Genomic DNA, 12,465 nt, shown 5'->3' with positions numbered 1-12,465 from the left:
TCCAACGGCCTTAGTCTGAGGAAGTGGATCCTGCAGAGTGTCTATTCAGCTATAAGAGACAAGACAAACACTTTGGAAGATGTCAAAGTCAAAGCCAGCATTGTTCGTAGTTGTTACTGCTGCTAAATCACCAACACAAAACCCTACATTCAATGAGGAAATCAACTCAACTATCTTTAATGTAGAAAAAGCTATTTGCCCAATTGTAGACAAAACATCTACATCACTTTATAAAGGAAAAAAAGCACGACATGGTTGTGTTTGACCGTGAGTCCAGGTGCAAGGCAGCGCAGGCCTCCAGTCGGAGGGAACAAAGCGGGGTAGACTAACCCAGGCAGGAAAGATCTCGTTTTCTGTGCTGTGGCTGTGCAGGAAACTCAGCCATTCACAAAGCCATATACTCCCATCCTGAAGTGGGGGAGTGAGGGCTGTTAAGAGTCAGGAGGAGGTGGGGGTTAGAGGGAGGGGGGGGGCACAGAAATAAAAACTAATAATAATGACTTTATTTCCAACTCATACACACAGATGTTTACTTCCTTCCTCTCCCTTTCATGTTTGATGAAATCTCTTTTCTCACATCCATTTTCATCAGCACATCAATATTGCTTATTGTTCATTATGAAAGAGTTTCTTCGTTTGATTGAGCCGTTCCCTGAATTTGTCATTATGTGTGATATCTCTCATCTGGCGTGCCTGGGCCCGGCCCTAACTCTCCTTCATGTTTATCATAAGGACAGGAAGATGCTGCTCGCCACCCCTCCTTTCAACATCCTGGGATCTTCTCAAACCTTCCCTCACACATTGCTCAATTTCCATAGCTGCTCCATTGTATGTTCTTTCACCGTTTAAATATTCGTAAATATAGTCATGATTTCACTAGCCTGACAAAAGAACTGAGTACCCACATAACATCCAATCATTTTGTCTAATTGTTACTGTGTCCCTTAAGAATTCTACTGCCCCCTTGTACTGTTTCTCTGTTTCTCCAGTGTCTATATAAAAAATATATATATCTATCGTTTTTTCCTTCTATCACGGAGACTGCCAATGGCCCCAGGCCTGAGCTAGATTACTCTTCCTGCTACGACTGGTGGATTGATGATTCACTTGCTTAGTCAAATGTATTGATTGTAAGTCGCTTTGGAATGAGACGTCTGCTAAATGCCCCCCCCCCAAAAAAATGTAAATGTAAAAAAGAATGTTAAAACAGTTGATGACGATTTTTCTCAGATTGATGATGATGACATAAATGATCAGATCTGGTGGAAACATTTGAATACCTGTAAAAAAATAAGGGGCACATTAAGTTACCGTTAGGCTTTGATATAAGGTCAAATGCAACATAATGTCACACACAGTAGACATCTGATGAGCTTTACAACAAGACTGCAAAAAGATCTTAGAGGCAGCAAAGAGGTGGTTCATCGTGGGGAAAATGGTTAGGAGCCTACATTGTATCCACTGTCAAACAGACAATATTGAGGAGACATACGTTGTTGACCTTTAACCCCTCTGACCTTTAATTTGAGCCTCCATAAATTATTGAAGGTGTTAAAACTCCTGGAGATACATTTTGATATTTTCCAATTGTTCATTATTCCTTTCTCCTGCCGTCATATTGTGACATTATCTCTTGCCTTTTTATGACTGTAAATCCCAGCTATTGTTCTGAGATGGATAAAAATAATATGTTGATAGAGCCAGTGGGTGTTTCCAGTGAAGAGGTCTTGGGTGCGCTGGGTTCAGGGTCCATGTGGTCAGCCTAGGTCCCCTGGGTCTTCTGGTTCAAGCGCAAACAAAGGAAGGCAGCGACAGAGACAGTCCGCCACATAATATCTATGGTCTGCCAGGCCAGGGTGTCAGGTCTGGAGTGGCCCTCTCCTCAGCAGGAAGCTCCTCCATGCAGAACTGGCTCTCTGTCATGGACTCTCACCTCCAGTCTATTAATACACCACTAAGAGAGTAATGGCAGTGATAGTGAGTCCCTCCAATATTTATCACTAATTAGTGGCCAGAGCATACAAAATCCAGTCTTGTAGAGGGATATCTGAATCACATTTATGACAATAAAGACCATTCATTCATTTAGTAGTAGAGTAGAGCTCTAGTGTTTAGAGATATCAACGATTTTGAGTCAAATGTTAATACACTGAGTAAAAGCTTAAGATGATGTCTAATAAAGTTAAACTAGAACTCCAAATTACTCTCTAATCTAATGCGTTGATATAGAAGTGTTTGACAACAGACGTGCATGGTCTCTCTCTTTCATCTCCACTTTGTGTGTGTAAGTTACCAATATAACAACGGTTTATCTTCATTACTCCCTTGGGAAAAAACGTCTAGTCACCTATGACAAACAATCTATGACAAAGTGCGGCATTAACGTAAGTAAGTAGGCTATTCATGTGTCGCTTGTAAGGTTGAATTGGACCTTGGAGGCGTGTGCTGTTGCAGTGGGAGCGCGCAAAGGAAGGGAGGGCAATCTTGTCCAGACGCTAATAAGACCAAATGGCTGGCGCACGGTGGTCAGGAGCGCTTCTACGCGACAGTGGACGGTGGACGGACAGAACCGTTACGAGGCGCATCGCTCCTGGATAGAGGAATGGGTGGATGAGAATGACACTCAAACGAATTCACATGGGACACGTTTTAGAGAGGCGCAGTAGGGCAATGTGCGCGTCAGACCTGCGTGTGGCCACGAGACTGCCCGGGGCAAAGACAGAGAGTCGGTAGGTGACCGGACAGGTAGGTGACCGGAGTCGGTACACCGTGAAACACCTGCGTGGGGACAGGTATCTCCAAAGGACACATAACGGATGACATTTATTCATTTCTAACGGAATGAACTGGGATAAAATACCGGTATTTGGAAACTTAAGTGGTCTAATTATTTAACCAGCTACAGTATAATGGCTGACAAGAAGCCTCAGAAACTGTATATTATTATGGTGACAAATCACCTTTTGTAAAAAAATAAAAAATATATATAATACTGAATATACATACAATATATTTACAGCTAAATAGAGGAATCTAACAATATGAGAATAGGAAAATCGTTGATTGGCTTATTGATACTTTGAAGTTGATTATTTACAAGGGTCAACATGAGTACCCACATAACATCCAATCATTTTGTTTTCTAATTAAGAACAAAGAACAAACTCTGCTCTATAGCAATGGCATTACTCATTTACAACCGATGATCTTGAATGGACTAATATTTGACACTCATTGAAATGCAATAAGGTGCCCAAAACAGGGCTCTCGACGTGGGCATCGTGGGTCACTAATACCTGGGACCCCCGGATCTTTCCCCAATGAAGTGGTCCTGCTGCTGGGAAAGCCTGGCCCGGCTCAGCCTGCTTACTGTGTGCACATCTACATGGCTGGTCCAGGGATGTGGGCCAGGCCCTGGCTATGGCGTCCGCCCGAAGCCCAGGAAACTCACCCCCATGCCTTACAAGCACTCTGTCCCCAACTTCTCTGAGAACAACCTGGGGGCCAGTGGAAGAGCCGAGGGCAAGATCACACGCAACTCAGAGCGCTTCAATGAACTAGTGTGTAACTACAACCCTGACATCTTCTTCAAAGACGAGGAGAATACTAAGGCCGACCGTTTCATGACAAAGGTAAGACTGGTTTAGTGTGTATGAATGAATGAATGGTCTTTATTGTCATTAATATAGTACAGGTACCAAACAACGACATTAGGGTGGGCTCCCCTGGTGCTAGGAAAAAAATACTAAAAACAAGAAGGGAAAAGAGCTGGTTTACATAAATAAAGGCTATATACACTATCCACTATACTATACTATACAAATAAAACACTGTGCTGTACTCTATGCTATGCTATAAATATCCTAACATTTCCTATCTCTGTAATGGTGTAATGGTTAATCAAGTTCAATCATCTCTCCTCCAAATGTCCCTATCATGTACTGTAGGGTGCATGCACTCTCACTGGGCTTCTGCGCTGGAAGCAAACTGGTTCCCTTTGGCCAAATCATGGTAAAAAAATCCCTCTGCTGGATTACACTTTAACTACAGCAGGTGGTGAAATGTAGAGTTTTCTTTTCTACAGGGATATTTTCAGTATCACAACTCCAACGGATACACTGAAATGCTGTTGTTTGATGATGTTTCTCTTCATTTTTCATTGTGCTATGTACAGTATGAACAATTGATCAAATAGTGGATGTACAGGTTATAACAAAGATTACTGACAACAAGGTGATAACCTTTTGTGTAGGATAGCTTTTCCTTAATCACATATTCAAACCCTGGGTGTCTAATTGTTACTCAGACTTCCCATACTTCCTTTGTAAGATAGGGAGATGAGGATGTCATTCAATATGACTTTCTAGGAGAATGTGTTCCCCCTTGTGATCACTTCCTTTTAATCTTTAACTAAAGTCTTTGTTGCTGAGTAATAAAACGATTCCCCTACTTGCCTGGTCTGTGCTTTATTGCAATTAGGATTTGTAGGTGAAGCACGTATCCTTGCATAGTACATAGCTTTAGTATACACACATTCAAATATGATCTGCCCTGGCCAAAATTAGTTGGTCAAAATGAGTTGAGACACAGACACAGGAACACAGACAACCTCTTTAGAATATCAAGGAAGCCACAGTGTGATATTGGCATTTTGAGTTGAGTTCATGGAACAGTAAAAGTAGGCTATTGTTATTGCTCTGAAATGGCTGGTATTCTCAGCCTCTGATGTCAAGTGTGTCATAAATGAATCTGACATTATGTTTATTCATTGCAAACCTATACTAAAATGTATACAAACTGAATTACACCACAGTTGAAAAAAGTATGTCCCTTTATCTTCTATCTATCTTATAAATGGATAGGAGACCTGATACCTGATTTGGAAATAGCAGATGGACACTAGCACTGTGTCATTATACAGTTAAAATTATCTTGTTTGACTGGAGCGAATAGGAGACAATTGAGACATATTCTATACATTTAAAACTAGTCGCTTGGTCATTTCCAGCATATGACAGTAACTTGACTTCAAAATTATACTTCACAAATGAACTCCACAACGTTTCTCATGTAAAGGTAGACCTAATTTTAATAAACCTTTAATAGACCTGCAAGAGTCGTATCAGTGTATAGTAATATTTGGTGTCTGTACATTGTTGTATCAGTGTATAGTAATACTTGGTGTCTGACTGTACACTGTTGCTCTGAATGATTGTCTATGATTCAAATCTGTGTTCCTTCCTCTTTTTGAATGATTGTATGTGATGAAAATCTGTGGTCAAATGTGTGTGTGCCCTTCTGATGCCCAGTTCGACGATGAGTGAGTGTGTGTATGTGTGCATGTGCCCCTCTCTTGCCCAGATGTGAAAGACCCTCTTTGTGTAATGTTTGGAGACTCAGAGGGGTCGCCTCTACAAAATTCCCGCCTGCTGAAGTAATGGCACCGTTGGTTGAGCCACTATTGTAGTTGTGACAATGAAACGCCTCTCTTCAATGGCATTGCGAGAAAAATGTAGCCAGTTTGTTTTCTGGCCCTCTCTCTTTCTCACTCTTGCTGTCACATTCCCAAGTCCATGCCCAATGCCCATACATTCCTCCCCTCTGCCCTCTCACTTAGCCTGAACCTTGCCTCCTAGATACTCTGTTTCCTTCTCACCCATTTCTCTCTCTCTCTCTCTCTCTCTCCCTTGTTCCCCTTCACTGCCACATTCCCCTCTCTCTCTCCCTCTCTCTGGAATATGACTATTACAGAGGTAGATACATTTTGTTCCAACTTCCCGAAACCTGGTTAATGGGACATTCCACCTACCACATCACATGAGGATATAACGATAGAAATGACACTGACTGACGCAGGTCAGATTCTGACATTATTTAGCCATGCTGACACACGTAACATTACGCCACTGTGGGTGTAAGAGACATGGTGTTGACATTTCTAATCAAATATCTCAGGGAGAAATGACACTGAGAAATCATTACTTGATTGAACTCTCTGGAAACATGGAGAATGGCCTTGATTATGCTCTCACCCTGCAGAAAAGGCCAAGGATTGTATCAAACTGGCTACAGTAGCTTTATTCTTACGTTCTGATTGTTTGAGAAAGGAGGGGTGGAGATGGCCTTTAAAATCCCTGAATACAGGAAAGAAATGTGATGATGTCAATAGAGACACACATAACTGGGCAGAGATGATTAAGAACACAGTTACAGAAGTGGTGTGGTATTTGGTATTGATTTACAAGGGATTGAATGTGAGATAGAGAGACTTTAGTTATTGTGAAGTGAGGCAGACAGTGGACTCATATCTACTCTCAGTCTCAGGCAGTTCCTTTTCCTTTGTTAATAAGTGATTAAAAACAGTCTTGGTTACCTCCGCTCTAGGGGGTTTCATACATGTCGATAGCACTGGATCTGCTGTCGACACTATAGACCCAGCAATATCACTGTAAATGATCAATAATGATACTAAAGAAAATATCAGGACTTAGTTAGTTGAAAGCAACAATTTATAATTAATTACTCTATTGATTCTACAGATAACGTATTACACCAATTTGTATTCTTTCATTAAAAAAACATACAGTATGGACCTGTATTCAGTTCCAAACAAGCCGCTGCTCTTCATAATATTATTTTTTAAACTTGATGAAATGCCCCTCTCTCCCTCAGCGTTGCAAGGACAGTATGAACAAGCTGGCCATCGCAGTGATGAATCAGTGGCCTGGGGTGCGCCTGCGGGTGACAGAGGCCTGGGACGAGGATGGCCACCACCCCCCTAGCTCTCTGCATTACGAGGGCCGAGCTGTGGACATCACCACCTCCGATCGCGACCTACGCAAGTACGGCCTCCTGGCCCAGCTGGCGGTGGAGGCTGGCTTTGACTGGGTGCACTATGAGTCCAAGCACCATGTGCACTGCTCTGTCAAAGCTGGTAAGTCTACTGGGCATGAGCTGCCTGGTGTACATGACACACACATTATCGTGATTTGTCTTAAGGATTTATTGCAGACATTTACCAATCAGCTTGAAATGCCTACATATCATGTGTCATTTATGAAATAGTGTTTCAGTCATCTTGGCCATTCTCTATTGATTTCCCCAACAGATCACTCGGTGGCAGTGGAGAAGGGGGGCTGTTTCCCAGGCTGGGCCCGGGTGAGTGTGGCTGGAAGGGGGCAGAAAGCCCTGTCATCACTTGTGCCTGGGGACAGAGTGTTGGCCCTGTCTGGGTCAGGAGAAATAGTGCTCAGCCGAGTCCTATTATTCTTGCACCGGGACCATGAGAGCAGGTCAACTTTCTTGGTTCTGGACACAGACGATGGCCATCACCTCGCCCTCACCCCCCACCACCTGGTCTTTCTAGCCCCACATCACAAACTCCACCACAGCGAGTACCTAGCTCAGTTCGCTAGTAGAGCCAAGAAGGGGGACTATGTACTTATCCATGGAGCAGATGGGAGTGTACGACCATCCAGAATCATCTCAGTCTCACTGCAGGAGGGGAGGGGAGTGTATGCACCCCTGACAGAACACGGAACTCTGTTTGTGGAGGGGGTGCTGGCATCCAGCTATGCATCTATAGAGGACCAGGGACTTGCACATTGGGTATTTTGGCCTCTTCGACTGCTGCTCTCTCTTACCCACCTTGTTCACAGAGAGGGCACACAAGCAGAGGACATCATTGACACTCACTGTAATACTCATCATAGTCTGAGGGTTGAAATGAATCAGACACTCTACAATCCAGGCCTGCATGTGATATCAGACACATTGGGCAGCCTGAACAGTTTGACTGCATCTCTAAACAGAGACAGTACGGTGAGACACTGTGACACTGTGACTGATAAGGTTTCAAGTGTGCACTGGTATGCAAGACTGCTGCACACTCTCGGACGCATTATTCTAGACCCTAATACATTTCATCCTTAAAAAGGCTGGGTTTAACCTTGGTACAGTATCTGTCCTACTGATAATGCCTACTTAGCTACATTAGATACATTGCCATTGATGTGCATTTATTTTTTCTTGCACTGCCCCTCTATAAACCAATTCCACTTTATGCACTAGAGGGTCACATAATTCCCTCTATAAACCAATTCCACTTTATGCACTAAAAGGTCACATAATTGCATCTTATTCTCATTTGCAATTGTAATGTATTCATACATATTTACAGTGTATCTCAGTAAGAGTGAATAGAAGAATTAACATTTTAAAATGTGTCATAAAATATTAATTTAAATTCTGAGATGGCTGTACCCAACATTATTGTCAAGCTTCCGGTTGTACATGTATCGTGTTTATAATTCCCTGTAATCCAACACAATGCGGTTTTCCAAATATATGGTTTATTATTCTAAAACAATGAGGAAATATGAGTATTTGCCAGAAACAATAAAAGCTTTATTTTTGTACCATTTGAATCATAATATATAAATGTTGCAAACATTGTTATCATAATTATTCACTAAATATGGTCTAACATAGCATTTGTTATATTAATCTTCAAATGTAATTAAAGAAATGCTAATGTAATTTATATAAAGAAAACCTGCTTGTATTCCTATTTTATATGAAGAATTTGATTTTGATAAATCATTTTTGATAAATAATCTCTCTTGGTTTGCAGCCACAAAAAAAAAATGTTGCGTGAAAATCCTGAAAGGGCGTAATTGTTTTAGAGCTGAAAATGTGTTCAGAGAATAGATTTTTAAAATGTGGGCTGTTTCTTAATGCACACTATGTGTATGTAGCTGTGAGGGTTAAATCTTAGTAGAAATAGGTAGCCTGGTTAATGAGAAACCCAGACACAGACTTAATGTTCTCTCATGCTGGCCTATCTCTTTGTCTTTATCTCAATCATAGTCTCCCTCTCCCCTGAGCAATTTCATGTTTACAGACAATGTGGCATGTGGCCTACTTTTCAAGTCTTTTACAAGTGTACAATGGTTTGTTATTTGTGCATTACTATGTATCTAAAAGTCTCTTGTCTGTTTCGTTTGATTTCTTTGTGTTGGAACATTTGCCCCATATCCTCTAATATGCTTTAGTATGAAGTATGAACCTTGTATTTAGTATCAAGTATGAACCTTGCCAAATCACCTGATGCCGTCACCAATCACCAAAGATGCCTTTTAATGAATGTGCACATATATTCACATTTTCTAATATTCTAAAGATGTATGCTGATTAGTGCTACAATTCATTTTAATAATCGGGATTACGTAACCCTTATTACCACCCACTACTGCCTGCCAAAGTATAGTTGAAATGTGTCATTGCACAATGTGTTCATTACAGGGCAAAATGTTAGGTTGTACACCCCCTTGTGGATGACATCATGCTTGTGAATGTCTTTTTTGTCTTTTCAGCTATTGTAGAACATTTCTATTTTTTATTTTAGATACTTTATTTATGTTTCGGCATTATAGTAAATAGGTTGGTTTGCATATGTAAGCAGCTGATGACTCCATTCCTTCAAGGTAAGTGTTTCATCTTTACCTAGTCTTATTACAGATCACTCATTGGGTGCATCAAGTTAAAATAGACTTAACAGGCATTTCCTGGGTACACACCACATAATTCAGATCTATTTGTGTATATTACTGTATTTATGAATAAAAGGTTTATGGTTGCCTTTTCCAACTGGGAAGAACAGTAACAACTTCAAGTGTAAGAGAGGACAGACAGTAATCTTCCTGGGGTCCACATAAAAAGACAGTAAGAAGAAAGACATTAACAGCAACAGACAATCACATGACAAGAAAACCCTGCAGAAGATACAAACACAATGACATAAAGATGAAATCAAAGGCACTAAATACATTAACATACAACAAATTAACACATTGCAAAAGTACAAAACGACTACAAAAACAAGAGAAAAGACACAATGACATGAAAGGAATTTGAAACTAAGGACAAACACATTTGATCAATGTTATATAATTGGGGGAATCATAGAAAGGTTACATCAATTAAGGATAATTATTATTGTGTGTTCGTGCAATGAGAACAATAGGGGAATTAAACATGAAATAAATTGAATTCTATTGTACCAGTTTGTGTTTTGTTGCAAACATCTGTGAAGGTATTCCAGGGGATTATCGTAGAGATAGAGGAGGCAGATGGGATAGCGCTCACACTCATCATACCAATCCAATGGGAGAAGCTCAATGACATAATTCCACCTACCATTTACCATCATTGGCCAATCACAACGTAGAAGGCCACAGAATCTCCCACCAGTCCCAGCCCACCAAAATCCAATCCAATCCTGCTAAAGCTGAATGGGACTTGACTAATCCTGTCAGGGGCACCAGTGTCTTAATCACTTATTTCATCCTGAAAACCTGTCCAACCAACATCATGTGGTTCGTTCACAGGCAAACTGTTCATCTGGTCAGAGGGAATTGCAGGTCTCTGACCGTCTGATGTAGGCCTACTCATTGTAATCTAAATTCAATCCCTAGACACTCATGTTCCCATCAATGAAAAATCTGGGTCAAATTCATTATGCTTCAACAATTGTGAACATTTGGGAGTGAACGAAAGGTGAAACATGACAAAAATCATTCAATAACATCTATGAATCATTACATATTGTACCCTCATAGTAAATTCATTTCACATTTGCCATATTTGACAAATGTAGTGTACATCCGTATACAGAGGAACCAGTCAGTGCATTCAATGGGGGTGAACAGCAGTAATACAGTCATCACAAGTAAAACACTTCAATAGTGGTCCTTATCACATGCTTGATACATCCACAGAACAATAAAAAGAACTACAATGAACACACAAACAGAAGTACAGTAGGCATGTTCTGGATATAAATTGAATGTTTAGGGATACTTGCTAGAATAGAACCATTATTATTCTAGTATTCTATTTTAAATGCCAGATTGTTTACCCCTTGCTGGCATGGTACTGTATGGAGAGTGGAAGCTCAAGCTGGGCACTTCATTCAACAAATGACTGGTTGCACCTACAAGGATTACTCTCACATGTCAGACTTCCTGCATGCCTTGTATCTTCATGCAGAAAACAGATTGGGACAAGACTACCAGGGTCTTGAACCAGATGCAAACTGTATACAGGAATGAGGGGTGTCAAGCACCTGAGAGACACAATGAACTGCAGAGGGAATAGTAGAAGGAAAAATGTTTTGAGGAATAAATAAACCAAAAAGCTTAAACATACATAGATTTATGCCAGCTAAAAGAGATGTGCTTTGCTGATCAGAACGAGGCATTGCATTATAAAACCAAGCCCTGCCTAGTTCTGGGAAAGTACCCCAGGCTAAAGCATGATACACAAACCAGATTACCATAATAATGCACTCTACGGAACGCATTTACTGGAAACATAATGTGTTTGTGCTCATTTCGGTGAATTGATATGACCTCCTTTGCAATAAAGCATGTTAGCCTAGTAAGTTGGTGATAAGGGTGAAAGAAAGTAGTTTCACATGGGTAGTTCATTCTCAACCCAATGAAAAACGGCTTCATTTTCTATAATGATAGAAGACTAACTCAATAGAAATCTCAGTCTCACGTCTGACTGTTGTCTTAACTCGTATATCTGTTAGCGTCCAACACTGATGTAGCAGTACTAAACATAGTAGTAAGTATCCACAGAATCCTAACCCTAAAGAAACATTAAAGAAAAGTTTGTTTGGTGAGACGAAGCTATAGCTAGCCATCAAACCCGGGGGGTATTCCATCAACGTCACTAAAGGAAAATCCTGGCTTATTTGTGATAACTCTCGCGAGACTTATCAGAATATGCCTGGATGTTTTTAAGAACTCTCGCGAGACTAAACCTGGATTTTTCTTTAGCGATGTTGATGGAATACCCCCCCGGTGTGGCGCGGACAAATGTCCGCTGCTCTTTTATTTTTCTTTATTTTTATATTTATTATTTATTTATTTAATTTATTTTATGTATTATTATTTAGTATGTATTATTAATTAATTGTTTAATTATTTAAGTAATAAATAAATAAATTAAATAATTAATTAATTAAATTATTTATTCATTCGTTTATTTATTTATTTATAATTTATTTATTTATTTATTCTTATTATTTTTACTCTTATTTTTGTTTGTTTGTTATTATTTTACTTTTATTTTTCTTTATTTTTATTTTTTATTTTTTTTATTTGCAGAGTTGATGTTTGGCGTTGTTGTTATTAGCTTAGCATAGCTAGCCCCTTGACGGGTCCTCCTGTGTGTGGATGTGTCCAGCGAAGTAGCGATGGTGACCCGGACAGGGGGTAGCTAAGCCATGTCGCTGAAGTTAACAACGTTAGGCACTGACAGAAAACATTATTTCAATACGGCCAGTAAATGCAGTTAGATAATATATTGGGGATATTCCATCGTTTTGGATCGGAATTTCGGATACATCGAACATTTTTGTGCAAAACTTAACTGCAAACCTCAACGGCTCAGCAA

The 12,465-nt window shown here is 40.2% G+C and overlaps 1 protein-coding gene across 1 annotated transcript; it reads left to right on the top strand.

Moving 5' to 3' along the window:
• Positions 1-3,293: 3,293 nt before the first annotated feature.
• On the top strand, positions 3,294-12,263 carry dhh (desert hedgehog signaling molecule; the record flags this gene model as incomplete). Its single annotated transcript, XM_080534595.1, has 4 exons — positions 3,294-3,632; positions 6,673-6,934; positions 7,109-7,696; positions 12,256-12,263. Coding segments are annotated over 4 exons (1,197 nt in total), but the record flags the coding sequence as incomplete, so codon positions are not given.
• Positions 12,264-12,465: the final 202 nt, after the last annotated feature.

This window comes from Nansenia antarctica (genome assembly GCF_963989245.1).
Source record: "Nansenia antarctica genome assembly, chromosome: 6".
Lineage (NCBI taxonomy): Eukaryota > Metazoa > Chordata > Actinopteri > Argentiniformes > Microstomatidae > Nansenia > Nansenia antarctica.
This window is presented reverse-complemented; position numbering and strand designations above follow the sequence as displayed.